Source organism: Anas platyrhynchos, chromosome 22 (genome assembly GCF_047663525.1).
Source record: "Anas platyrhynchos isolate ZD024472 breed Pekin duck chromosome 22, IASCAAS_PekinDuck_T2T, whole genome shotgun sequence".
Taxonomy (NCBI): domain Eukaryota; kingdom Metazoa; phylum Chordata; class Aves; order Anseriformes; family Anatidae; genus Anas; species Anas platyrhynchos.
Genome location: NC_092608.1, coordinates 1,143,709 through 1,168,601, shown reverse-complemented (window position 1 = coordinate 1,168,601; position 24,893 = coordinate 1,143,709). Strand labels below are relative to the sequence as shown.

At 47.5% G+C, this 24,893-nt stretch overlaps 1 protein-coding gene across 13 annotated transcripts in view; it reads right to left on the bottom strand.

Annotated features, from left to right (window-relative positions):
• The window catches only part of PRDM16 (PR/SET domain 16), a 363,626-nt gene that overhangs the window by 127,414 nt on the left and 211,319 nt on the right, over nt 1-24,893 (bottom strand). For 12 of the 13 annotated variants that reach the window (XM_072027014.1, XM_072027012.1, XM_072027018.1 and 9 more), the window contains one exon: nt 7,843-7,893. In XM_072027014.1, coding sequence (XP_071883115.1) covers nt 7,843-7,893 — 51 coding nt within the window. Of the gene's footprint in view, nt 1-7,842; nt 7,894-16,909; nt 17,102-24,893 lie in introns of those variants that run through there. The other variant, XM_072027023.1, reaches the window with a different exon arrangement.

Below are 24,893 nucleotides of genomic sequence, written 5' to 3'. Positions count from 1 at the left end.
CATCTGCTACAAAGGGAATTCATTTATCAGCTTGTGATGTGCTCCCACTGCACCTTGAAATTTCCATGGGTAAAGACAGAAGGCACTGCTGAACATCACCGCAGAGCGGACTTCCAGTAATTATTTTCCTCTCAAAACCGCCCAGTGAAAAATAAATCGGGGCGTTTTTTTCAGAACACATATTTTATAATCTCATAAAAATCTAATCTAATCTAAAAGGCCATCTAACTGGCATCATCAAAATATACTGCGCTCCTGGAACGGGCACGGGACAACAGTCATATCTTTACTGCTGTTTACCCTTGATATATTTCTAGAGCAAAATGTGAACAAAAATAAATAAATAAATAGAAGCAGAAGCATTTTTTGGTTTTGCTATGATACATATATTTTTTAATTATAGGTCACTGGCATCCTGTTCCCTGCTTTTTGGCTTCTTGTTTCCAAGTAGCTGCCGAGAGGCAACTCCACATCGCTCCCAACCTTCCTCTTCCTCCCCAGTTCCTGTCCAGGTTTTTCTGTTTAGCTGGAGAGCCCTAACGGGCCTCCTACCTGAGAGATATTCCCTGCACAACGTGATTAACAGGATACTGCACGCACCTCAAGCTCACTGACTATTAATAGAGCCACCTGGCTTCTGTAGCGTACGCACCATGCACAACAAATCCCAATCCCAAATTTCCCCCTGGAGCAGAAGCGCACCCCTCTCCGCGTACCCTATTCTCACAGCTCTGATGGATGTTCCCAGCACGGTGTAAATAACCGGTGGCAACACCCGTGCACGCTGGCAGCCCCATCGGTGTCTGTCCCATGCCCTGCTCTGCCACAGTTCCTGCCCCGGCACCTGGTGGTGATCCCGATCCCGATCCCGGCCCCCGCGGCACGCTCGCCCTCCGACCCGCGGAGCAGCCCACGTGGGGGTTTCCCTCCGAAGCTCGCATACAGTTCTGAAATCCCAGAGGCTATCATTCCAAAATTTGTGATGTTTTGTCTACTCTGGTGATTTAAGGTTTGTCAGAAAATGTCAGAAAGGCCACGAGGCCAAGGGCTTCCTGATGACTGAGGATTTTCTTTCACATGACCTTCCTGAAGTTGATTTTGGGCTCCAGACAGTGCTGCCTTCAGCTCTGACAGGGGCCGGCTGGCAGCAGATTCATGGGGCTCTCTGGGGCATTCTGGCATTTTTAAACTGAGTGGAGGCTGTAATACCTCCTAATCATCCAGAATATTATTTCACTGGTAATCGTCTTACAGGCGGCACGTAAATGCCAGCCTTTCATTCTGCAGTTTGTTTCATTAGCAAAAAGAAAAAAGTGCGCGCTCAAAGCCATGCAACCCTTGGAAAACAAAGCCTGATTTAGGTGAATAAACACGCGTGTGGAGCACTTGGAATTTCAACAGGATAGCACACGGGGGTTTTTTAACAGGGAATCACTGAAATTATAGATTCAGACTGATAAGCAGGGCTGAGGGAAGTGTTAAATCGTCAGTGCGTGCCTCTGAATGATTTTGGGAACAAAGGAAGTAAAAAGTAAGGAGAGGGTCTCTCTCTGGGACACGTGGGCTTCATGCAGCTGAGGAAGCTCCAGGCTATGAACACATTTATGAACCTTAAACGTGCGTATGTCTTTAGCAGAAAAACAGCCAAAATGTCCCACAGACCCTGCTCTGCCCACCTTGCTGCCCAGCCCCGGCTGACTTCAGCTCGTGGGTCCGCAGCGCTTTGTTACCGCGCACCAGGGCAGGAACAGAAGGAACTGCACGACCAGCTAGCTAATGAGTTATCATTTCTGCCCTAATTAGCCCAGGCTGCCCCGGTGCTGAAATCCGACTCGGACACTTCTGGTACCTCCCGAGGCGCGCTCTGGGCTTTGTTCTCTGCCCCCGCAGTGGGGCTGGGACCATGCCGAGGCCCCGCGGACCAGACCCAGACCCTTGTTGGAGCCCAGGGCAGGGACAGCCTCCTGCCTGCTCGCCCCCAGCCCCGTTATCACTGCAGGACATTTGTCTGCGAGGGGCTCTAAGCAGGCGAGGTGGCCTCGGGCAGCTGCCCATGCCTGGGGTTCGGTGGGCACTCATGGTCAGAGGTCAGCAGAGGTGCCCACAAACAGCTCAGACGCTCTCCCCTCATCACCTTCACTCACGCACCCAGGAAAACACGGCAGCGGGTTACACGTGTATGCATCAGTGTGGGAAGAGCAAATCCCCATCCCTGCTCTTTGCTTAAAGCTGCCGGGTGCAGTACTCAAGCATGAACCCAGCTGGAGCGGAAGGGAGGGGAAACCAACTCAATTTACCAAAACACAACGTGAGAAGTTCGCATCCAGCCCGTGCCCTGCATTGCCTTGCCAACGAGAGCACGGCAAGCAGGCAGGGCAGGAGCTGTGCCGAGGTGCACTGCGTACATCTCGTGGTGCTGCAGGGGCAGAGCAAGCCCCTAAGTCGGGCTGATTTATGGGCTCGGCCCCCAGGCCCCTTTATGGACTCAGCTGTCACGCACACGCACTCCGCGACCGAGCCCCAACAACTGTACGGCAGAAATTAAGCGCACGGCGCTGTTCCTGCAGCGTGGTTTCACCATCGGTTTCTCCGCCGACTTTTCCCTGCCCGCTTTACACCTTCTTTTTGCTTTACATGCTTCATTTCAGCAAAATCAAGGATGCAAACTTCTTAGAAGTACTTAGTTTCCATGGAAACCTAAGCTGACCGCAACATTATTGTTCTCAAGAGGGAACTGACTTTACTATATGTTCATTCACTGAATTAATGGACTCCTGGTTCTTTTATTAGCAGCCCTCTAACAATGGAAAGAGAGAAATGTTATAAAAAAGACCCTCAGACGACTGTCCACTCTTTTGTCCAGGGCTTACTGGAATGACGCAAGCCTATTCACGGAAAGATTATAAAAATCAACTCAAAGCTGCCCCTGTTTGTGGCAGCTAAACATACCTTTATTTCATAAAGATACAACCTATAAAACAGCCCAACTGAGGCTGGTCGGGAGCAGCACGGCAGCGGCCACGCTGCAGCTGGATGCTGGCTCCTCGCGGCGCGGTCCCCCTGAGCCCACGGGAGCAGCTCCCCTTCTTTCGGCTCAACCTGGGCGCACAAAAGCAGATGCTGTTTCCAAAATAATTAAATTCAGGCTGGTAAATGGTGGTTCTTGGTGAGCACCAAGACTGCTTTGAGAACACTGACATTTGGGGTTTGATTCCTCAGTGCATACAACTACACGGTATGGAAACGTCTGAGATTTGGATTCTTATATCAAATTTAGAAACAGTTTTAGAACATTTCGTTAGATATAGGTAATGAACACGTAACACACAACGTGTGTTAAACACAGACTGTTTTGTGCAAAGTGCTGCAAACCCAGGAACTTTAAACAGCTCCAGCGAGGATCTCGAAGGCGATCTCTCCCTGCATGGGTAATATTTTGACAGACTGTGCCGAGGCCTGAGGGTGTATGGCCCAGCTCGTAATTGCTCCACCAAAGACAGTTAACAGTTCCCTTGCTCTTCGCTAACTACCTTCCTGACTGCTTATTGAAGTCTGATTTCTTACTCCTCTGGGTCATCATTCATCAGTCCCGCAGATCCCACCGGGAGAGACCGACCAGACCTTTCCATATCCCCGGTTGCCAGAGGCCATTTCTGACGGCCCATGATATAGAAAATGTCTTCACAGCAATCCAGTGGGACAAACTATGGTTATAATACCCAAATAATCATTTTGCAAATTATCATAATTATCAATCAATCATCTTGTGTGAACAATGTGTTCCTGAAGTATCAGATGGTTCCTGTGACCTGTAGCGTTTTGTATATAATAATAAACCCAGAGAGATTTATGGACCTATCCTGCCTCGTATCTGCAGAACCAAAACATTCGTTATTTTCTTTTTTACTTTTCTTTTAGGAATAAAAGCTCTCCGTCTACCTCGGTCGTGTTTACTACTTGATACTTTCTCAGAGGTCGAGATTTCCAATCTAACAGTTTCTAAGCATAACGTTATTCTAAAAAAATCTATGTGATTTGGGAAAAGCAGCAAAGGTGCTGAATAAATTACTTTTACTTTATAATGTCATTGGCATCGTATTACGGGCTGCCTGTAGTTTGCAGTGTAAGTATGAAGTCAGACAAAGGAAAAAAAAATGTTTTTGTCTTCAGTTTTGGGGTTTTGTTTTGTTTTTTTAACAATGCCAGATTGAATCCAACTCTTTTGAAGCTGATAGCATCTCCCGCTCCCTGTGCAGTACATTCTTGTTAATGGATAAATTCGAGCTCTCGAGAAAGTCAAAGAATAAATTTAAAGCCTTTTGCCAAATGCCTATCCTATTGGATTTTGATAAGACGGCTATTGAGCTTTAATAATGTCTTCTATCCTTTTTCAGCTGGCCCTTAACATGTCTCTTTATTTGTCCCTAAAGCCTCTTCAGCGATGCCTTTTTATTACAAGTCTCTCAGCTTGCTCTCAAGGGAGACAGGGTCGACAAGAGTGATAGATAGATAACTCTATAGATTATCTCCCACAGATGTTTTCTCTCCAGTAGCCCCTCAGGCTATTCCCTCTAAGTAAACAGAAACTAAATAGAGAGTCTACTGAAGAGAGAAGTCCCCGAGGTCTCTTGTCACCGCAGCAGAAAAACAGCCCTGCCGGAGGGGCCGGGAGCTGTGCCGGGCTCCCAAACCCGCACGCGGCGGCGCTGGGAGGGAGCCCAACACCTCGCCCAGCTCCCCGCGGACAGCACGGCTCGGAGCGGGCACCGGGCTCGCTTCCTGCCGGAGGAAGTCCGCATCTTTCATCTCCCTCGCAACGTTAAATCAAAATGACAACGGAGATAATGGTGACGGGGCAGCGCTTCGATGCGGTCAAGGCGGTGGGGAGGCTTCGGAAATTCGGAGTGGAAGAACGCGCGAGCTGCTCCGCAAGGAAAATAAACAGAGAGCAGGAAGATGGCTTGGGAAAAAAAAAAAAAAAAAAAAAAAAAAGAGTTTGGGGAATTTGGGACAGTACACCCAGCATACAGCTCGCTTGTTTGTGTGCCTCTCTGAATGTACGCATTCAGTTTGATAAAAAAATGTCAATGACTTTCACAATCAATGACTTAAAAATGAAAAAAACAGGGTGAGGAGTTAATGCAGGTTTGTGCCAGTCGAACTGAACATCGGCAAGCGGAGCAGAGAGAAGAGCAGCCTGGCAGGAGCACACCGCGTGTTGTTCCACGGCACAGCATACAGAAAAATGACCCTGGGCACAGGGCCTTTAATAGCATTGTAGAAATCTTAATTCTTGTGAGACAAACAACAACAGCATCAGCTTTCTGGTGTTAGTGGTCCCAGCAGAAACAGCAGCAAGGCAAACTGAGAAATACTGGAAATAGTGGGAAAATCATTCTTATTTTGCTCCAAGCAAGAAAAGGCCTGCTTTATTATACAATATAATAGCGTCCTCAGACTTTTCACTGCCTTTTAATTTATGAAAGGTTACATAATAGAGCGTTATTTTCTGGCAACCTAACACCAGAAATAACACTGGGGTCAGTTCTTAAGCAGCAATTGCTTCCTGTACATCTTCCATCCATCTCTCTGCTATCACCCTGGCCTTCCCTGATCCATTTTTCACTGTTTTACAGGTTTTCTCTTCGTTCTAGCAATTTTTTTCTCTCTCTAGTCCTTGCTACCACCCAGTCCTGAGCCCGGGATACAGCAGCCCATCAAGCGAGCCGCTGCAGGTCGCGTACCTTGGCTGGGCTCTGATTTCCTTCCCCCTGCCTTAAACCGGCCCACCCGCTGCACTTGCATCTGTCTTCAGTCACCTTCTCACCACCACCACAGCTCTGAAGGAACAGGAATAAATTGAAGTCAAATCTCAACTATTGTGTCTTTAGGGATATGACAACCGAATGATTTAGAGATGCTAGAAAAGGAAATCTTCTCCCGAGAGGGCTTGTGCCACCAGAGCAAAACGCTACATGGCCAACAGTGCTTACAAACTATTCTAAGATACCTCAGAAATTGCACAGAATGATTTTTCATTCTTTATTTTTCATTTTTCCTGACTGAAAAGCTGTCTAGCAGTAGTCTTTTCACAAGCCATAAAGTTTAGACTTGAACTCTTTACCTTACTGCTTTGACCTTTTTTACCCTAGCTGTAAAACCCTACTGCCCATCCTTCAATAAATTTATCACCTCATAAACTCCCACTAGTGCTTCTCTACAATGGATTTAAAGAAAGAAGTGGAAGGGGCAGTCCTCCCTCCCCCCCCTTGTCAAATATCATAATTGTCCAGTTTTATACCTGCTGTCCAGGAAAATATTTGAGGACACGGTGTTTTTCAAAGACCTGTAGTTTTTGCAAGGTTCTCCTTTGAAACAAAAGTAATGGAGTTCAAATACAAAACCATGTATCCAACACATAAAGCTGCCAGTTTAATGTTTCCTTCCACCATTGTCTCACACAAAGCCTGCTCACTTTGGGGTAATGTAGGTTCAGCAAAGTAAGGATGCAGAATTTATTCCTGATGTTGTATTTAAAGACTGAGAAAGAAACAGCAGAGCAGTCGTGGGCCACGGAGAATTTTCTCCATCGCTGTGATAAGCGCGTTGTGATAATAGGAACCTGCCACCTTGTCACCACGTCTGCCCAGACAAAAGGATCCCACAGAGGCAGAGGCAAACACGCAGTGAGTTATGGGGATGAAGAAGGTAAAAAGTTCAGCAGTGTTGCAGGTCCTTTCGCAAGGTCACCGGATGGTCAGGGGACACTGCCTAGTGGAAGCCCGAGCTTCTAAAATAAGAGCTGATTTTTCTCAGGACGGTAAGAATAGAACGGGCCACAACGGGCATGTGTCGAAATGTCTTTTCCCAAACTAACTTCGGAGCCTGACAAGTATTGCATTTCGCTGTGTCTGGCAGAGTGACACGAGTGTTTCCTTTTAACTTTCAGAGTCAAAGCAGCACTGAAGATGGCCTAAATGCATGAATACAAAAGGCAGTTGTTGCAAGCTCCCATCTAAAATATTTTCCACTTAAAAAAACTTGTACTTTCTGAACAGGACCGTGAGTAGCTATGATAAGACCATCACATCTGAAAAGAATTACCGTTATTTCAACAAGGACGCACTACCTCGAGACATCCAGATAGGCTATAATCAAAAACGACTTGAAACGCTTTCCCTTAGGAAAGCTGCTAGCCAGCAGATAGCCACGGACAGAACACCCGCTCGGCGCTACGAGAGCAGCCCAACCCCATGCAGCAGCCTGGCTACTGCAATAGGTAGCGCTGAGCCTGCCTCGCAGCTACCACGCAGACATTTATACAGCTGGGCCGTATTTGGAGCACATTTTTCTCTGGTCAGTATTACAGTTTAAGCATCACAACGTGATGAAAAGCGCTGGTAATACATCACACTAGTTAAATTTTATCCTTCCATATATCTATTCCTATTCCCTTGGACTCCACGGAAGCCACATTTACATGGTGAAGTGACCTCTAAAAATTTAGCACGTTTAACAAAGGACCAACATTTTCTTTTACTGGAAGAGAGGTAAATGAGGTTTTTAGATTTGGACTGGTACTCCTTCGTATTGTAGCTGAATCAAGAAACACTTCACAGTACTATTTTCTTTTTCATAAATACTGGAATCACAGAAAGACAGAAAAATACGGCAATAGAACCACAAAATTTAACACCCAAAAGCAATAGCAAATACTGGAACACTTTCATGACATTACTGCGATGCACACCCTTGTTCAAAATTAAGAGGAGGTAAAAGAAACCAGGTGTATTCCAAAGCCAGACAGTAAAACAACTTGCACGAGGTTAATCCATATCCTACCTTTTTTATATTGCCCTCCTGGGAGGTCACCTCGGGATCAGTCAGTATTTGCTACGAAAAAGAAGAAAAAGAGAAAAAATTGAAATGCAGCTAAGAATGTTATAAAAATAATAAAGATGATGATAATTAGTACTATACAAAGGCCAAAACTCTCAATTGCGACTGAGTGACTCGGACATTTGGGGGGTCAGATGGAAGGCGCACAGCAGAGTGCTCACATATTCTCCTATTCTCCCACATATTATGGTTTTCTGTGGTTCTAAAAACGCCTCCAGGTCTGGCTGTGAGCACACGCCGCTTTCCCAGACGGCACCGAGCGGCCGCATCCTCACACCAGTGACCGGCCGTGAGGTCGGGACTCGCGGCACTTTGGCACCTGGGCTCTACCCGCAGCCTGCAGGAAACTCTTTAATTCCTCCTCCAGCAGAGGTGTGGTGACACAAACCATCCGACAGCGGCTGTGTTCCACCTCAGATTAGATCTAGGTCAGCAGGCATTCAGGGAGGTCAAGTACCCAAGCTTCGTGCAACGCTGGAGAGCGCCATCAGGATAAACATCCCTGCCAGGGCTCGATGGAGCAGCCCGGCTCCAAGTACTTAAGTACTTCTCTGACCTCAGCGGGGATCTCACATGTCTGAGGTTAAGCATATGCTCAAGTGCTAGGGTAGGGTCAAGGTACTCAGGACTTCCAGGCCTGGGCAATGTATTTTGGCTACCAAAGAGCAGGAAAAAAAAAAATAAGAAGAAGCTCAAAGGAACAGAGATCAAACTGCGAGGAAACCCAAGGTACAAAGAGAATAGTTGTACATTGTAAAGATTTATTACAAAAAAAAAAAAAAAAAGAAAAAAAAAGAAAGGAAGGACAGGGCCAAGTCCTCTCCTGGTGCACTTGAACCTGACTCTCACCAAACCAAGGCAGCTTTTTTGCATTTCAGCAGCTGGGGACTTGGCCCAAAGTTCTTGGACGCCTTTGACCATGTCCAGGTGAGATTGACTGATCTACCGATTTCAGAAATGCTGGCAAATATTTCCAAGCTCAGCTGTAATAACAGCGTGCCATGTTGGAAATAGTAAGAAGCCTAAGCCATTCTGTATTTTACAACAGCTTTAATAGATACTGAAATTGTGGTTTGGAAAGTAGCTGAGAGCAAACAGGACCAAGAGGTGAATACCCGAGCAATAAAAATCTGTGTGCTCGTGCACATGCAGACACTGAAATACCACCAGGAAAATCTGTCACAGAGCTGGGAGCGTGGGTCCCCAGGTCGCGGGGGATCAGTGGCTGCTCACAGGCGCAGAGCATCCCGGCCCCCATTATTTTCCCTGGGAACTGGTGAGAGCCAGGCCATGAAACTTGCAGAGCTGTGATATAAATAGGACGATGCTAAATGGCTGAAAAGCCCTCACGAAACACTGCTGCTTCCAAACGAAGACACCTCGCTGTAATTATTGTATGTAAAATATCTTTAAATACAATTGGTTAAGTATGTGCATTCAGAGTGCATAATCCACCCGTTCAACATGACCATAAACGTAGAGGGGAAAAAAAAACTGAAATGAAGTGCAAATTGGGCTGTGGTATAGTCCTATATAAACAGGCTTAAGAGTCAGGAATTCCTGAGTCTGAATCTAAATGCCAACACAAGCTTCCTTTTGTTGGTTTGGAGAGATCTCTGCTCAAGGGGCAAGTTATGTTTCTCAGAGCATTTTTTTTCCCTTCAATTCATAGCAGATCCCAAATTTTAAAATTCTCAGAGAACAGAATTTCTGTAAAAAGTATGCCATACAAATTCAAAAAATTGTAATTCCGCAGAAAAGCATCGTGGCTTTTTATCTAAATGTTCATTTGTGGTATTTCAAAATGATTGATTTTTGACAAAGTGGAGTAGTTTTTCAGTTTCCTTCCATTACAGAACTTCCAGGGAAATAAACCCTGATTTCATGAAGAATTTTTATTCTGATGGAGCCATCTCCACCCTCAAGCTACATGCATTTACATGCAGGGAAAGGTTTTTTAGCAAAAGTGGGAGATTTCAAACCCTGTTTAGATTACATCTTCCATCCTTGCTTTACACCAGACTTTACAAAGGGAAGATGATTACGCCTGCAGTGCACAAGCACGGGACTAGGTTCTGCCACAGGGTTTCTGCGTTCCTTGAACACCCCTGGATTTCCTACTTGCCCACGTCGTTAGAACAAGTTGGCACTGTTGGTATCTGGGGGTGAGGCTGTCAGAAGACACAAGCCAAAGCCCAGAGCTGTCAAACCTTTGCCGGGGATCTGACAGAGCCTTCAGAAACCTTCCCGGCTTCAGGAGGAAAGTACAAAATCCTTGTTCTGCACTCCCAGTTTGGAACGAAAACCGTTTGAAAACACCTTTCTAGGCGGAAGGGAGCTCAATGAACGCAACACGGGGATGTAAATACTACCTCCTAATTAAATGAGAGAAAGGGAGAGAGAGGGGGAGAAAGTACCAGATGTGATGTTTATTAATAAGAATAACAAAAGATACTTTGAAAATCTACTCATTGGGTAATTTTAGCTCAGGCTGGACTTCATCTTATGTGAATGCCATAATACTAAATATAGTGCTTGACGTGTACAGTGGGCTGCAGTTTTGCAGTTAACACAGATGTTCTTAAATGTACTCAAAATTTGCACCATATGCTTTTTCTATCAACTGATATGTTGACTTTAGCCAAAAGAAAGACAACATGTCAGCAGCAGCCACGTCAGAAGAAGTTGTTTGAGGGATCCGGTTGGAGGTATCTCTCCTCCAGCTGATGATGAATTTCATTGCGTTTCATTTCCTGGGCTCAGCAAACTGGTGGCAACAGAGCCCTGCCTTACTCACATTAGTTAGGGATGTGCTATAATTTTTGCAAAGCCTCCTGAATGTATACTAAACATGTCAAGTAACACCATGTGATTCTTTTTGAAAAACAGTTTACAAGCTGGCATTCTCCAGCTGCAGTTAACCCTAATTTGATTACATTACCGAGACAGATCACAATGAGCTTATGTAAATAGTAACGTTATCCATTCATTCCGTGAGCTCAGATAAACTGTCATTTAAAAAAAAAAAAAAAAAAAAAAAAAGCTTGAATAGGCATGGCTTGATGTGCTCAGCAAACCAAAAGGCAAAGATGACGACAGAACTAGGACCTGCCCCTCTTCCACTGAGTCTTGGTCTCTGAGAGCATTTCCATGCCTACAATTGTGCTGGAAAGGGAAGAGAAAGCCCAACGGGTCTGCAAAGCTGGTGTGGGGATATCAGCACTACGGGCAATAACTCGGCTGATCCTTCAGGAAGAGCTCAACACAGCACAGGTTGGCAAGACGCAGTTAACCAAGCACTCTGATACACCTGATTCTTGTTTTTCATAAACCCATGAATTACTCTGACAGCTCTGTCCTGGCGTGCTGCAGGAGCAGCAAATCCTCCTCCCAACGCCGGCTCGCGTGGCTCTGCCCCGAGCATCTTCCCAGCCCGTCTGCGTGGCCGTAGCAGCTATCTCGGTACCTCTCCCAGCCCCTGGTGCCCAAGGACAATTGACACACGCACACAAAAAGCAGCACGCGATGTGTTCCTCGCTGTTACCATTTGCCTGGGACATGAAGACCATTGCTCATCGCACTGACACACATTGCTGCAGCGAAGAGCCAACCTACTCTGCCATTAGCAGCTCTGGGGACTGCAAATGCACAAGCAGGAAAGGCTTTGTTTATTTAATAACAATTCTCAAAACAATCTATTTGCCAGTTTTGAAGCGAAACCGAAAAGCCTATTTGTGTAAAACCTAACAGTGTCACAACAGCTGTCGCTCTTCTAGCTCTTCCAAGCAGTTTGGCATTAGCTCGGAGGTCTCCTGCAGCACGGAGCCGGGCCGGCAGCAAGGCGCTGCTGCTAACCAGGAGCCCGGCACGGGCGTTACCCCGCATGCCACAGGGCTCCTGTGGTTTGTGGACCAGTAACAGGCTGCAAAGCCACAGTATGCACTCCACAGACCATTTGATAACCATTTATTTTGCAGTTGAAAGACTGAACAAAAAGGTGGTCCAGCAAGGATCCACAGCCCCAAATTTCTGGTAATCTGCCCCAGGGCACACCTCTGCACTTGCTCGTGTCTCATGCCCTGGCCTTACAGAGGAATTTGTGCCGTTTGCTGACTTCCAGGAGGTGAACCATTGCAGGTCATCCTGAAGGGCATTCAAACGAAAGGGATATCCCAAGTCATGGTTTGGTAAAAAATATCACCTTCACGTTACAAGAAATAAACTCCTCTGCAGGCAGACAGGAGCAGGGAAGTGTCAGGGGTAGTTAATGGTGAAAAGACAAAATGTCAGACACTCACCACATGCTTAGGAACAGAGGCTGGAAGAAAGGAAATAAAGAGGCAATTTACATACGTGGTATCACAACTTCTGTATCTCTTTTTAAAGACATAACTCCTCCGTGACATTGTGATCAAGTTCAACTGCAAATACCAGGAAGTTAAACAGAATCTAATGGAGAGCATTTGTAATAACTTCAATAAGCTGAGGACTTGAGACTTTCAGCCAAGACAAATAAGAGAGGCTACTGATTAGTAAATGTCACCATTTCTCTTGCCAAGCACTCAGGGGCTGGTGATAGGAGAGCATTTAATATAATCTCTCCGTCTTTAGGGGCTGTTTGATTTTATATTGCATTCTTATCAGGTTCTAAAAGTCCAGTGTTAATGAGCATGAGAAATGCACTTGATAATTTGGCAGTTTTGCTAAAGGAGAACGTATTCCATTCATTGCACGTGCTCCTTGGATCCAAACTAGAGATGCATTTCCCCTTCACAGGGCGTCACGTCTAACCTCCTCCTTTTCTTTTTCTCCATTTCAGCAGCCTGACATCACCTTTAATAGACACCTATTTACACTGCTTAAATTAAGTGGCCTTTACCAACAACAGAAACGAGACCCTTCAGAGCTCCAGCGAGGAGATGCACCCACTGCCTTCCCTTTTGCAAGGCGAGCAATTCTTGAAAGAAGAGTAAGTACCAGGGATGGTAAATAACTGGGACAAACCATAAAGCCAGTAACAAAAAACGTCCAGATTCTGTTCAGATTCTGAGTGACCCAGGAGCTGAAGGAAATCCAGAGGGACAGCACGGTTTGAGAACACGACTGTGTCTCAATATGGCAGTGATGACAGCGTTGTTAGACACCCAGCTAGCAAAGTGCAGGCGGGTCAAAGTCCCACCACAATAAACCACAGCCTGACTTTTTGGGGAGAAATTGTGCAACCTTTCCTAGTCCTGACGTTTGCATTAGGAGTCACATTCACCAGGATGAAACCAGGAGCACGCAGCATGCGGGTGGAAGAATTAGCCCTCAGCTCCACGTTCCTATGGACATAAAGCAGCCGATATTATTTTGGTGCATGTTTCCATGATAAAACTGAATCCTGAGAAGAGGAAGGGACACTTCTCTCTGCCTAGCAGAGCAATATGTACTGACAAAGGATTAAAACAGACCTCGTCAGTATTGAGCTGCTTCTGTATTTACTCAGTTTGTTCATCTTCAAAACTGGGACCACAAATAGGAGAGTCTGAGAAAATATGAGATCCTGTGACAGAATGGGCTTCTGAACTGCAAGTTGTATTTTCACTCTACCCATAGAGAAAATAGCAGTGGAATCCAAGTGTCGGGCCCCCAGCCCTGCATCCTGCCTGCTGCAGGATCACCCAAAACAATCACTTAATGGATCTGCAGCTCCTTATCGTCCAGGCAAAAAAAAATCATCTTGAAGAGTGAAGTGCAGTGTTTTGGTTAGCAGACCGAGCTCTGCTGTTTGCAGCAATGTAAATAGATTGGGCGGTTAGCTTTAGTCATACACGATCCATCCATCTTTTGTTCTCGACCCTTTTTAGTTATAAAAATGACCTTGATATTGACAGAATAATACAAATGAACTTCCTCTGTACTTCCCATATTGATAACCTGCTTGTTAAGATGATCACTAATATCATAAGTAAATAGGGAGACCATACATCATCCGCTAATGGCAGTGCTGACACGCGCTGGGTCTGACGCATGGGGACCTCTGGGCTGCGGCGGAGCAGCTCATCCTTCATCCAGCGCTGCAGCCGTTTTATCCAGGACTCACACACACACAGACCTAGACAGGCAACACACTCAGATCCCAATACCCAACCACACCTGGGATGACCCGGACACCTCGCAAAATGCTGCCACATGGAGGAGGTGCAGAGATTTTCTGCCCCGGGTCTCAAGCCAGGAGCGGGGCAGCCTCGGCTCCTGCCACCGCCCCCGCCGAGCCCGCGTGCTTGTGCCCACGCGCGGTGATCTCACAGCTCAGGGCTTGAGAAAGAACAGAGAAAAATGACCTCATTTCATTCTCTTCCTCGCAGCCTAAAGAGACGCTGATAAGAACTATGAATTGTTTCACCACATTTAGAGAGTATATAACCAATAAATTTTGCCTTGGGCACGCTTTCCTGCCTCTGCCCAAAAGCCACGGCTCTTCCCTGCCCCAGCAGCGCACGGCGTGGCTGAGCTCACTGGAACTGCTCCGGCTGCCCACATGCAAGCACGTCAAAGCACAAACATAAAAGCAAACTTGCAGCTCGCTGCATACAGAATTTGCCAAAAATCCTGCTCAATAAACTGTGTCTATATCTAGAGCTTATCCTCAGCTCCATCAAAATAATGGCCCTCCCTGTAACCATAGTAGTGCACCAAAGCTAAATAGCTGGGCTGTGACATGTAGATTTTTGATCATTAATCACACTTGAAGGAAAATAAAGCCAATATGCAACGTTCCCACCAATTTCAAAAGTTTAAAGTGGGAAATGCACTGTCTCATTTAGCAGCTCGGTTTTTGCTGCCCGCGCTGTGAAAGGGGCGACTGAAAGCAGCAGCCTGCCTAAGAGCTGGTACCGCCCAGGGGGAGCGCGGGCTGTCTGGGAATGTATCCCTGCCTGGCACTCAGACAGCGAGGATGGGATATGTCAGTTTGATACCCATCAGCAGGATAACCTAACTGCCACTTTAACATGACAAGGTCGTAGCCAGGCACTGCGATGCAGTAAGAAAAATGGCCCATTAAAGCCTGAGAAGAACTGGAAGAGAAACATAAGGCTGGCTGTGAGAGGTTCAAGTCCTGTTTATTTTAGGGGAAGACGCGGATATTCAGAGCTCCTTTGCAGGGCCCATCTCAGAGGTAGCTACTGAAAGAAAAGCAGGAGGATGGCGAGCAGCACAAGAAGAGGTTGTGCTGATGTTTTGCCACTCGTCCTCCAGACTCGCTGCCCCTCAAACCCAGAACAGGGACTTGTCCCGAATGGGCTGGCTAACCTGGGGAGGAACCCCATCGGAACGGTTTCTGCGAGGACAAAAACAGCAGGGGGACAGAAAAGGGCACTTTGCCTTCCTTTTTTTTTTTTTTTTTTTTCCAGAAGTAATATCAAGAAATTACGTTCTCTATAAATAAAAGTTAGCATGGAATTATTCTGCGGACTAACTTCAGACACCGGCCCAATCAGTCTGCTATTTAAAAGGGACACAGTGCTGTTTTCCTGAGCTGATAGGGGGTGCCAGGTGAGGTCCCTTTTAAGAGCTGTAGAAACGGTTTCAGACAGAACTGGATAATATTATGCTTGGAATGATAATATTGTGTTTGGAAAAGGTCAATATTTTATTTAATCAGCCAGACAGAGAGTGGGTGGCAATTTCAATGCATTTTCTTGAGACAGGAATTCAGGGAGTCCGAGCGGAAATCAGTTTCTGTTTTTTCCTTGGGCTGCTGGTGTCCTCCCCAGGTAGGGATTTGTGTCCATGGCCTCGAGGGAACGGGGCTGGGTACGTGCCCGGTGCCTCTCTGCAGGGAATGCCACCGGAGAGCGCGTGGCTTCACCTGGCACCTGGTTTGTAAGCCAGCTCCAGGAACTGATGGGTCAGAGAATTACGAGGGCACCACCGGACAGCTTTTGGGGGAGTCGGCACCCTCCCGTCTCTCCACGTAACACTTCTCCTTCCAACGTCACCTTCAGCACCCGACACCCCTTCCTGCTGGGGGTGCCTGCTACCAACATGCGTGTGCTGGGGCAAACGAGATCTGTGAATTGTTACAGGAGCCAGCGACACCCGCCCTCTGCACCAGGACCTTTTTGGCCTCCAGGACAGAAATGGGATTTTATTCCCCGAGACAGAGGCAAGTCCTAATCTAGAGAGAACATTGATTAAAAGAGCCAATGAATAACGAGAGAAATGAGCTCATAAATGCAGCGAGCACTTCATTTCTTGAGGTCAGAAAACTTGACCATTACCTGTCTGCTCACATTTTCTTGATTAGACATCTTCCCAGCAAAAAGCCCTCGCGGCCGACCGCTTCCAAAAGCCACCTGCCAGAAGCTGCTTCCCTCCTGACCGCACGGCTCAAGCCGTGGGCGCCCGGCTTTCAGAGTGCTTGCTCAGAAAATTCGGAAATCTCCGCAGAAAATTTTCCTGAGGTAAACCAAAATGGCTAATAGATCCTAAAAAACTCACCGCTGTTATCTTTAGTAATTCCAGATTCTAAAAAAAAAATCACCTTTGTTATCCTTAGTAATTCCAGTTGCTCGCCACCAAAATGAAAATGGATTTTTCCCCTTGGAGCTCCATTCAGAACACTACCAAAAATCCCACACTTTTTCTTGTTTCATTACAAGCTTTGAAAAAGCAGCCACAGCCCTCCTTGTCGTTAAACACTCCGAGTGCAGTTCTGAGGAAAATCTGGGGACACCCAGCTCTGAGCACTGATTGCCAGGGGTTTTTTAATCTTGTGCCAAAAGGAACATTGAGATTTGAAGATGGCTCCCTACACAACCTTGCCAAATAGCATTTCTGTGTATGTCTTCAAAACTACCACCAAGGGTTCACAGACAAAGAAATGTCCGCAATGTGTCCAGATGCTGGAAATGAAATGAATTGGAGCCACTGAAGAGGGTTTAATGAAGTAAAGTGCTTTTTTAACTGCCAGCCCAAAGTAAATAACCACCGATCTGAGCATAGTTAAGAGATTTTACCTTACCAGATCATCTGAACGTGCCATCAAGGAAACCATCGCTTTGTGGAAACAGCACAGCAGCAGCTTAACACTCTGAGACTTGGCTCTCGCCTCCTCAACACCCCAAACCTCTCGGGATTGAGAGAGAGCAAAGCGAGCCCTGCAAAGGCAACAAAACTCCCGCGTGCTTGTCAGTCTGTGCTGCCGGGTCACCGGGGTCAATTGGTCCTGCTCTGACTGAAGGAAGGAAGGGATGAAGTCAATGAAGTCATTAGCCACAGGCTGCAGCCGTTTCCCCACGTTTGCCCCTGGCACCTGCTCTGAGCGGGCTGGACACCGCCCAGGGCCCGGCTGCTGCAAACAGCGACAGCTGGAAGGCGAATGCTGCGGGCTTTGCACAGCAACCCGGGATCATCCTCGATTGCACGCTCACACACAGTTCTTCGAGGGCTATTTTGCTGCTTTGAATGTTTGGCATTGTGCTGTGGATTGTGCTGAAGTTTAGAAAATTCCAAAGGGGGCTCTGAGGCTTGGGATGAGTTTGCGGTGTCTCGGGTTTCTCCAAAGACGTCTCCTCACCACATCCTCCCATTGCAGGCTCCCTAAATATCATCCCTCGTATTTCAGATGTGTGTTTTTATAATACAAAAGGAATTTGTAAGGCTGCTTTTTTGGTTTGTTTTTTAAAGATAAGGAATCTATTTTAAAGCAATAAAATAATGATTTCTCGGGTTGGGATAAGCAATGGACTAAAGCAAGATAATATACTCTGTTGTACCACTGCCTGCTTTGCTACAGCCAAGGCTGTCAATTTGTCCATATATTCATCATTCACAGTTGTTTATCCCCCTTCCCTAATTCAGACGTGCAGCCTGTTGGTTAGATGAAAGCTGAGATTAAATGCAAAAGCAATAATCTGGCTGACGTTTGGTGGGACGCGACTTCAGCTTGACTGATCCCTCCCTTCCCAGGGGCTCGCTGCTGCGCTCTCCCTTCTGCCAGGAGCACAGTGCCAGTCAGTGTGGTTTCTAAATCGTGTTTTGGTTCAAATCATAAAAAGAGAACTTTACAATAACTTACACGGGCTGCACTACTTGATGAAAGCACTAAGAGCATACCTCACTCTTCTCAAAGCACAAGCAATTCAACAAGAGGCCTCAAGAACGCACCAGAAAAAGGTATGAGCTGCTTGGACTGATGCACAGTAAGTGCACCATTCCAAGTAACATAAACTATATGGTTTTGTTTTTTTTTGCAATAACTTATTCTACAGCTCTAAGTGTTAAAAGTTTGAGGTTTCCACCTTCCTGAAAGCCTCCCAGGATGTGCAAGGACCGGGTGTCCACTGGCCATCCTGGGGACTTGCCTCCAGGCTCCACTTGGCCAGGACACTGGGCACACTACATGGAAACAGCTCCTGAGGTGAAAAGGAGCATTCCTCCTTTGCTGGAAAATAAACAGGAGATTATTTTTTGACCCCTCGTTTGCCCTCGGAGCCTTCTGTCTGTATAACCAGTGCCGCTTGTTCTTGTACTTTTCACCACGGAGGATGCACACGGAAATGACCAGGTGAGCACCAACAATAAAACACAGCAGTGGGAACCGATCCAGCCGTGCTTGGGGTTTTCTCCTAGGCAGGTGGGAAAAAAGATGATTTTCTGGCAGATTTGGCCTTGCAGCATCGCTGTCCTAAGTCACTTAAAAAGACTGCAGACAGCAGCATTTGCAACTTTACCTCACAAACAGTAACAGTAGGATTCACTGATATGCATTTGAGCCATTTATTTCCCAGTTTTCATGCAATCTGGTTCAATTATGAATTTGACTGCTTTTTTTTTGTAGAATATAAAATCCTTTTCCTTGCACCATATAATTGTGTTCCATCGCAGAACTGGTATTCATCATTGCCCTGCTGTCCCCTAGCCTAAAAGATAAACCATCCACCGGGTAATAAATGTCAAACTATGATTATTGATGCTTTCAATTAAATTGATTATCTATTTGAGGTGCATAGCATGGTGATTTATTGCTGTCTCCTTACGTTGCACTTGGCACAATGGCTTCCCTGAAAGGTGAATATTTTGATTGTTTCAATAGATTTTCTATTAATCTGATTTTTTAAAAGGGACTCACAACCATCCGAGTGCCTGCTTAACTGCAATGGCACCTCATCGAGTCTGAAATATGCCACCTGTTTGGCTAGCTGCTGCAGCGCGGAGGTTAGGATCCAATATATGAAAATATAAAATGAAAAGTTTTTTTAGGTGTTAATGGAAAGACAGAATGCATCCTTGACTTACATCCCTCATTCAGAAACATTTATTTTTTATGGACTATATCAGCCAAAAAGTGTGTATAATGTTGAGCTTTGTTGACTACTTACTACACACCTCGGCAGAGGGATGAGATGACCTTCGACTCGTCACTGGCATTGTGTTTTTATTAGTTTCAGATAAGAGGAGCTATAAAATTCAAAGACATTTGCTCACCAATAATAATCAGCAGCTGCTTCACAAACAAGGCTTCTGTTAGCTGTGTCATGGTTAAGGTGACACAAGTTGACCTCTATCTGATAATTTACTTGAAGAAACGCCTCAGACGTGGCAGGACGGCCTCGTACCAGCTTCCGCTGCTGCTGCTCCCCACAGCACAGCACAGTTTGCTCCAACCTGTTTCAGAAAGCAAATCTGCCTCAAAAACGCCTCTCATCCACTCACCGAGGCATGCAGGAAATAAGCATGAGAAAATTGTAACGCTCCCAATCTGCTGGTTTTGCCAGCTATGAAGAAAACCATGTGAAAACATTTTCAGGCAGGTCGACTCAGAGAATCTCCAAAACTCATCATTTCCATGGGGGGAGGGGGGGAAATCCAGTACTGATAAGCCATTGACTTCAAATTTGAAACAGGGACAATTTTGTCTCCATTATTGCCCACATCTGGTATTTCCAAGGAATGGGAAAGCACCACGTCAGATAACCCTGTGACTAAACTTCCTGGTGCTGCGCTCCCCTGACCAAGTTTCCCACCATTTATTATCGGCAGCACCCAGGAAAAGGCCCGAAGCCCCGTCGTGCTCGCTGCTGCATAAAGCACAGCGATGAGGCTGCCTAACAGACCTCGATAATCAGTAAACACAGCAGATAAACGGTGAGAAAAGACAAAGAGGAAGATTGCTATCCCCATTTTACAGACAGGACTGAGACACGAAATTAGGTGACGTGCCAAAACCACACAGTCTCTGGCATTCAGAAATTGAGTCTCCGGCTCCTCAGAGCTAATCTCAACAATAAGGCTGTCAGTCCTGCTCAGATGCAAACACCTTTGACCCCGGTAAGCTCAGAATTATACACACATCAATTCAGACTTTGAAGCCTGGCTTATCTCTCGCTGGTGTAACTGTCCCCTCCGCTGTAACTAACCGGGCTGGCGGAGGGGAAACACTACCAAGGAAGAAGAAAAGAAAAACAAAACCCCGCAGCTCGGGCAGAAATCGCTATCTGGCGTTTGCTGTGGGCTCCCTCCATCGTGGCAGAGCCCAGAGGGCTTCACAGCTTGTGCGTGGGGGAATGCATTCATCGCTACCTGGCCAACGTAAGGAGCTAACTGGGGAATCCAACAGCCCAAAGCGACTCCGCAGACGAGGTAAGGGCAAGCATTACGGAAACACCTCCACTTGATAACACCAGCTGCACACGAAAAGGCAAATGTACTAACCCAAGCTTAAATTTGGCCATCAAAGCAGAGAGAAGGCCCCCTGGGCAGCTATGAGTCAGCAGCACATCCTAGGACCAGTTCCTGTCATATCCCTGTTTGAAAAGTCAACTCCAAGAGCTCAGGCTCCCAGAACAGGAGCTCAGCTGCAGGTGAGGCTCCAGGGGAGTCACCCAGAGCATCCTGCTGCTGGGCCACGCGGGTCCCCACCGCCAGCAGCAGCCGGTGCTGGCTCACCGAGCTGCATGGCTCATGGAAAAGAACACGAGAAAAGCCACAAGCAGCTGGGAAGTACGATGAGTTCCTAAAGCTCCAGACCAAGGGCAATTTGCTTTGAACATCAAGGCTGTTTCCCCAAATACAAATACAGGCACTGTGAGCTCGATGCGGCCAGCCCCTGCCCCTGCAGCAGAGGTTAGGGAAGGTGAGACGTGGTGTCCCAGGGATCTCCGTGCGGCCACGCACAGCTCTAACGACAGCTACACCTTGCAGACAGCACGAGGGTGGTTTTAGGGCTTGAAGGCTGATCCTAAAGGCCTGGAAGAAAGAAAAAGACTACAAAAAACTGAGAAAGTAGGAAACCTCAGGACGGAGGGCAGCGACCTCCCCCCTCAGGGCACATCACAAGCTCTCGGATGCACAGAAACAAATTCTGCGTAACCTCTGCGGCAAGGGCACGGCGCGGGTGCGAGGAGCGATTGGCAGAATGCGCCCTTTGTGGGGCGGCAGCAGGAAGGTGTTTGCATATGTAAAGGCCCTGGAGTGCTTCCAGGTGCACGGCACTGAGCAGGGAGTGCGGGTAAGGAGGAACACGGCGTTCGGGCTCGTGCTGCCACCGGGCCGGCTGCTGGCACGGGCTGTGAGCCCATGGGGAAGCGCGTCCCGCATCGCTCCTTGCTTCACTCTGGGCACTTTCCTTCCACTGGCCAATAAAGAGGCAAAAACCAAGCAAAAAATAACCAGACTCCTTCACCCCAAGAAGGTTTTGATGCATGAGAACTGCCCTTCAGCACTGATGGCCCACAAATGCTCCCCTCGCCGAGGTGATGCACGCATGGGGTCACAGCGAGCCGTGCAGCTCCGGGACCCGTCCCCCACGTCGCTCTCTGCATTCCTCAGATAGCAGGGTAATGACGGGGGGGGTCACGAAAAGGGAAGAACTCGAGCATTTCTTGCTGCTTCCCTTTCAAATTTCTTCTGAAAAATATTTTTCAAATTGCATGGAGCAAAGTTCAGCCCCAGAAAAGGCAAAGGGAAGGAAAACTGCAAGGGAGACAACTGTGGTTACTTGCTCATTGAGCTCAGACTGTGGCTCACAGATCTGTCCACCAACCTCAACAAGAACTTCCTGAATGACCCAGAAGTTTGAATCACTCTCTCTTTCCCTGTCCTTCCTGCATGCGATGCTAGGATGTGCCTCTTCCAAAGCAACTCCGGGGCTTGCTGATGGTTCAGTTCCACGCAAGAAGTGCTGGAGCTCCCTGCTCGGGCCATGACCGTTGTGAGAGGGCAGCCTCAGAAAGGAAACGTGCATTTGGCCTTCCGTTCTGTAAGCCCAACCTGCAATCCAAACTGAAGTGCTGCTTCTCCCCCCTTTCCTCGTATCAGCCAAGAGAAGAACTGTTTTGGTATCGGATCACAAAGTGCCTGCGGAGATTCCCATCAGTGATGAAGCTGCAACATGACCCAAAAGCTCAGCGTCTGCATTCCTGGAGAAAAAAACCATCACAGTCCTGCTCCAGTTATCTCACCAAAGGCAAGGTCCTCTTTTTTTATTTTTTTTTTCCTCTTTTTTTTTTTTTACAGGGACACATTGAGAATGTTAGGGCGTTATCGTGGCAGCTGTACGCAGCTATCAGCAATAACCGTGATGGCTGGACTGGCCTGTGCTGCAGGAACTGAGCAGGCATCTGCTCTGTTTAACGCACAGGAAGCGCAGGGCAGGTTTTAAGAAGTATGCAGAGGATGTAATGGAGCCTCTAATGTGTTTAGGTTTCTCCAGCGGAATCTAGCTTTATCAGAAAACAAAGGTCCTGGTGGGATTATCAGCAGAAAGAAACCCAGAACCTGTCTGGTTAGGAAAGGGGCTATGGAGATTGTTATGTCAAGGTGCAATAGCTTCCTCCCAGGCCAGCTAAAAGCTACTTCTGTAATTGGTTCCCTCCACAGAATTAACGGGAAATCTGTGCCCACACGCAAGATTTTTAGCACAAATAAATCAGTTCTTGTCTCACGCTGGTTCCTTGCAGAAAGGAAAGAGAAATTAAGATGTCTCTGAGGTTGACATTCCTCTCCAAGAGCTAGCAGTATCTTAGCAAAATAAAATTTCATTTTTAAGCTGCTTAATAGGAAGCACACCAAGCGATACCTCCGCGTGCTGCAATGCCTTGCCCATCACCGTGAATCGAGTACCGCGTGTCTGCAGGTTACAGGCACCTTGCACCTCCAGCAGCCCAGCTCCACCTCCAGCCGAGCACCCAACAGCGCTGCTGGTGGGAGCAGCCGGGGGAAGGAGGAACCAAAGGCATAAGAAACTTTTTCAGAGGCAGGTAAGAAGATTGCAATTTAGGAAGCAGCAATTACTTGGAAACATGATCCTTGACTTTTTTTTCCTTACGTGATTAACAAAACAATTAGGGTAATTATTTAAAGTAAAGTACCAGCCCCGATAACATAAAAATGGGCCCTGTCAGGCTGTTGGTCCCAGCTGAAGGCAGCCGTCCAACAGGGCAATGCCAAGGTGAAGCTGAGATCACAGCTGGTGCCTTCCCAATCTCTCAGAGGTCAGCGTGGAGGACCCAGACCTGACTTTTTTTCAGCTCACCTGTATGAGCTTCACAAAACCCAGGTTTACATCCTGGTTAATGTACTGAGACACACCCAGAACAGTGTTTGGATTCAAGGGCCCTTGGTGAGACCATGCAATAAGCACAGCACGGGTGTTTTAAACAGGACACTGTGACGACGTGGACAGCCCAGCAGCACACAAGGTGCCTTTTGCCCCCGCACTTCTGCAGAACCGACCCGTGCTTGGCCCCATCACCCTCCGGTGGCTCCCGGGGTCGCCGCCCTCACGGAGCAAGAAGCATCGCGTGCATGTTACCCTGACACCAGCACCGTGTGCCAGTAACAGCACTACCCTTAGCAAGCAGCTCCTGCTGCTCCTGGTGATGCTGTTTGCTATGGACGGGAAGGGGCAGCTCGTCCACAGCCTGAGCCTTGGCCACCCAGGCCAGCGCCAGCCCTGCTCCTTCCAGTGCCCCTGCGGCATCCTGGGGCTGGCATTTGCCTACCAGCTGCTCCCCCAAAAGTCACCGAGCACTGCTCGGCCCCCCCAGGACGATTTACAGGCACTGCCTTCAGATGAGAGCAGAGATGAGCCCGTACCCCGTGTCCCCCTCCCCTCTCCCCTGGGCCCGACCGTCCCTCACCTCCCCCACCAGCACCAGCTAAAAAAGGGAAAGAATGAGAAAGTGAGTACTCTGTAGCTGGCACTGCAGACAATGTATGTCTTGTGTGAGTAATTTAGCACTATGGCCAGTCAATCTGGTTTCTGGGCCCAATGCCCTGACCCTCTTTAGAGCTGCTCTCTCTCTCCAGCACAGTGTGAAACATTTCCTTTCACAGCACTGACACTTTGCAGATTGAGACGTCAGGCCTGTCCAACTGCAGCAAATTAGCAATTTTTCTTTTACTAATTGGAAATAAAAATGTTTGCTAAGGGAATAATTTGTAGGAATGCAGTGTTAGGTTTCCGGCTTTTTATAAGGATGCTTTAAACTTTATACATGTGCACTTTTCTTCTGTTTTGATGCCTTGCACTGTAAATTTTAATAGGTTACTCGACTGTTAACTTTACGGTCTCGGCCGTCCAAAGGATTAAATGAAGTTTTTAATTTATCTTCCTCTCCACGGCAGCAGGATCTTCCTAAACGGAGCCTCGCTCAGCCTGCCCGCTGCTCGCTGAGCCAGGAGAAGGAGCACGGCTCCGGAGAGGTGCAAGCACACCCAGCTCCGCGGCACCCCGCTGGATGTGGGCAGGCAGTCTGTGTGCGAGGCCCTCGGTGTCAGGCCCTCCCAAGCCCCCTGGGAGCTGACGGAGGGAGGTGGGCAGAACTTCACGGGGGCTTTTCCTCCCCAGGCTGTGACAAACGGGTGGTTCCCTACCTGGCAATCTGCACAGCTGCCCGGTCGCTGCGCTCGCAGCAAACACAGCCAAAAACCAGCTCCTGGCTGGTAGGGAAGGGGCAGGAGGCTCCTCGCTGCCAAGGTCCTGCTCCTCTGCTCGAGTGCAT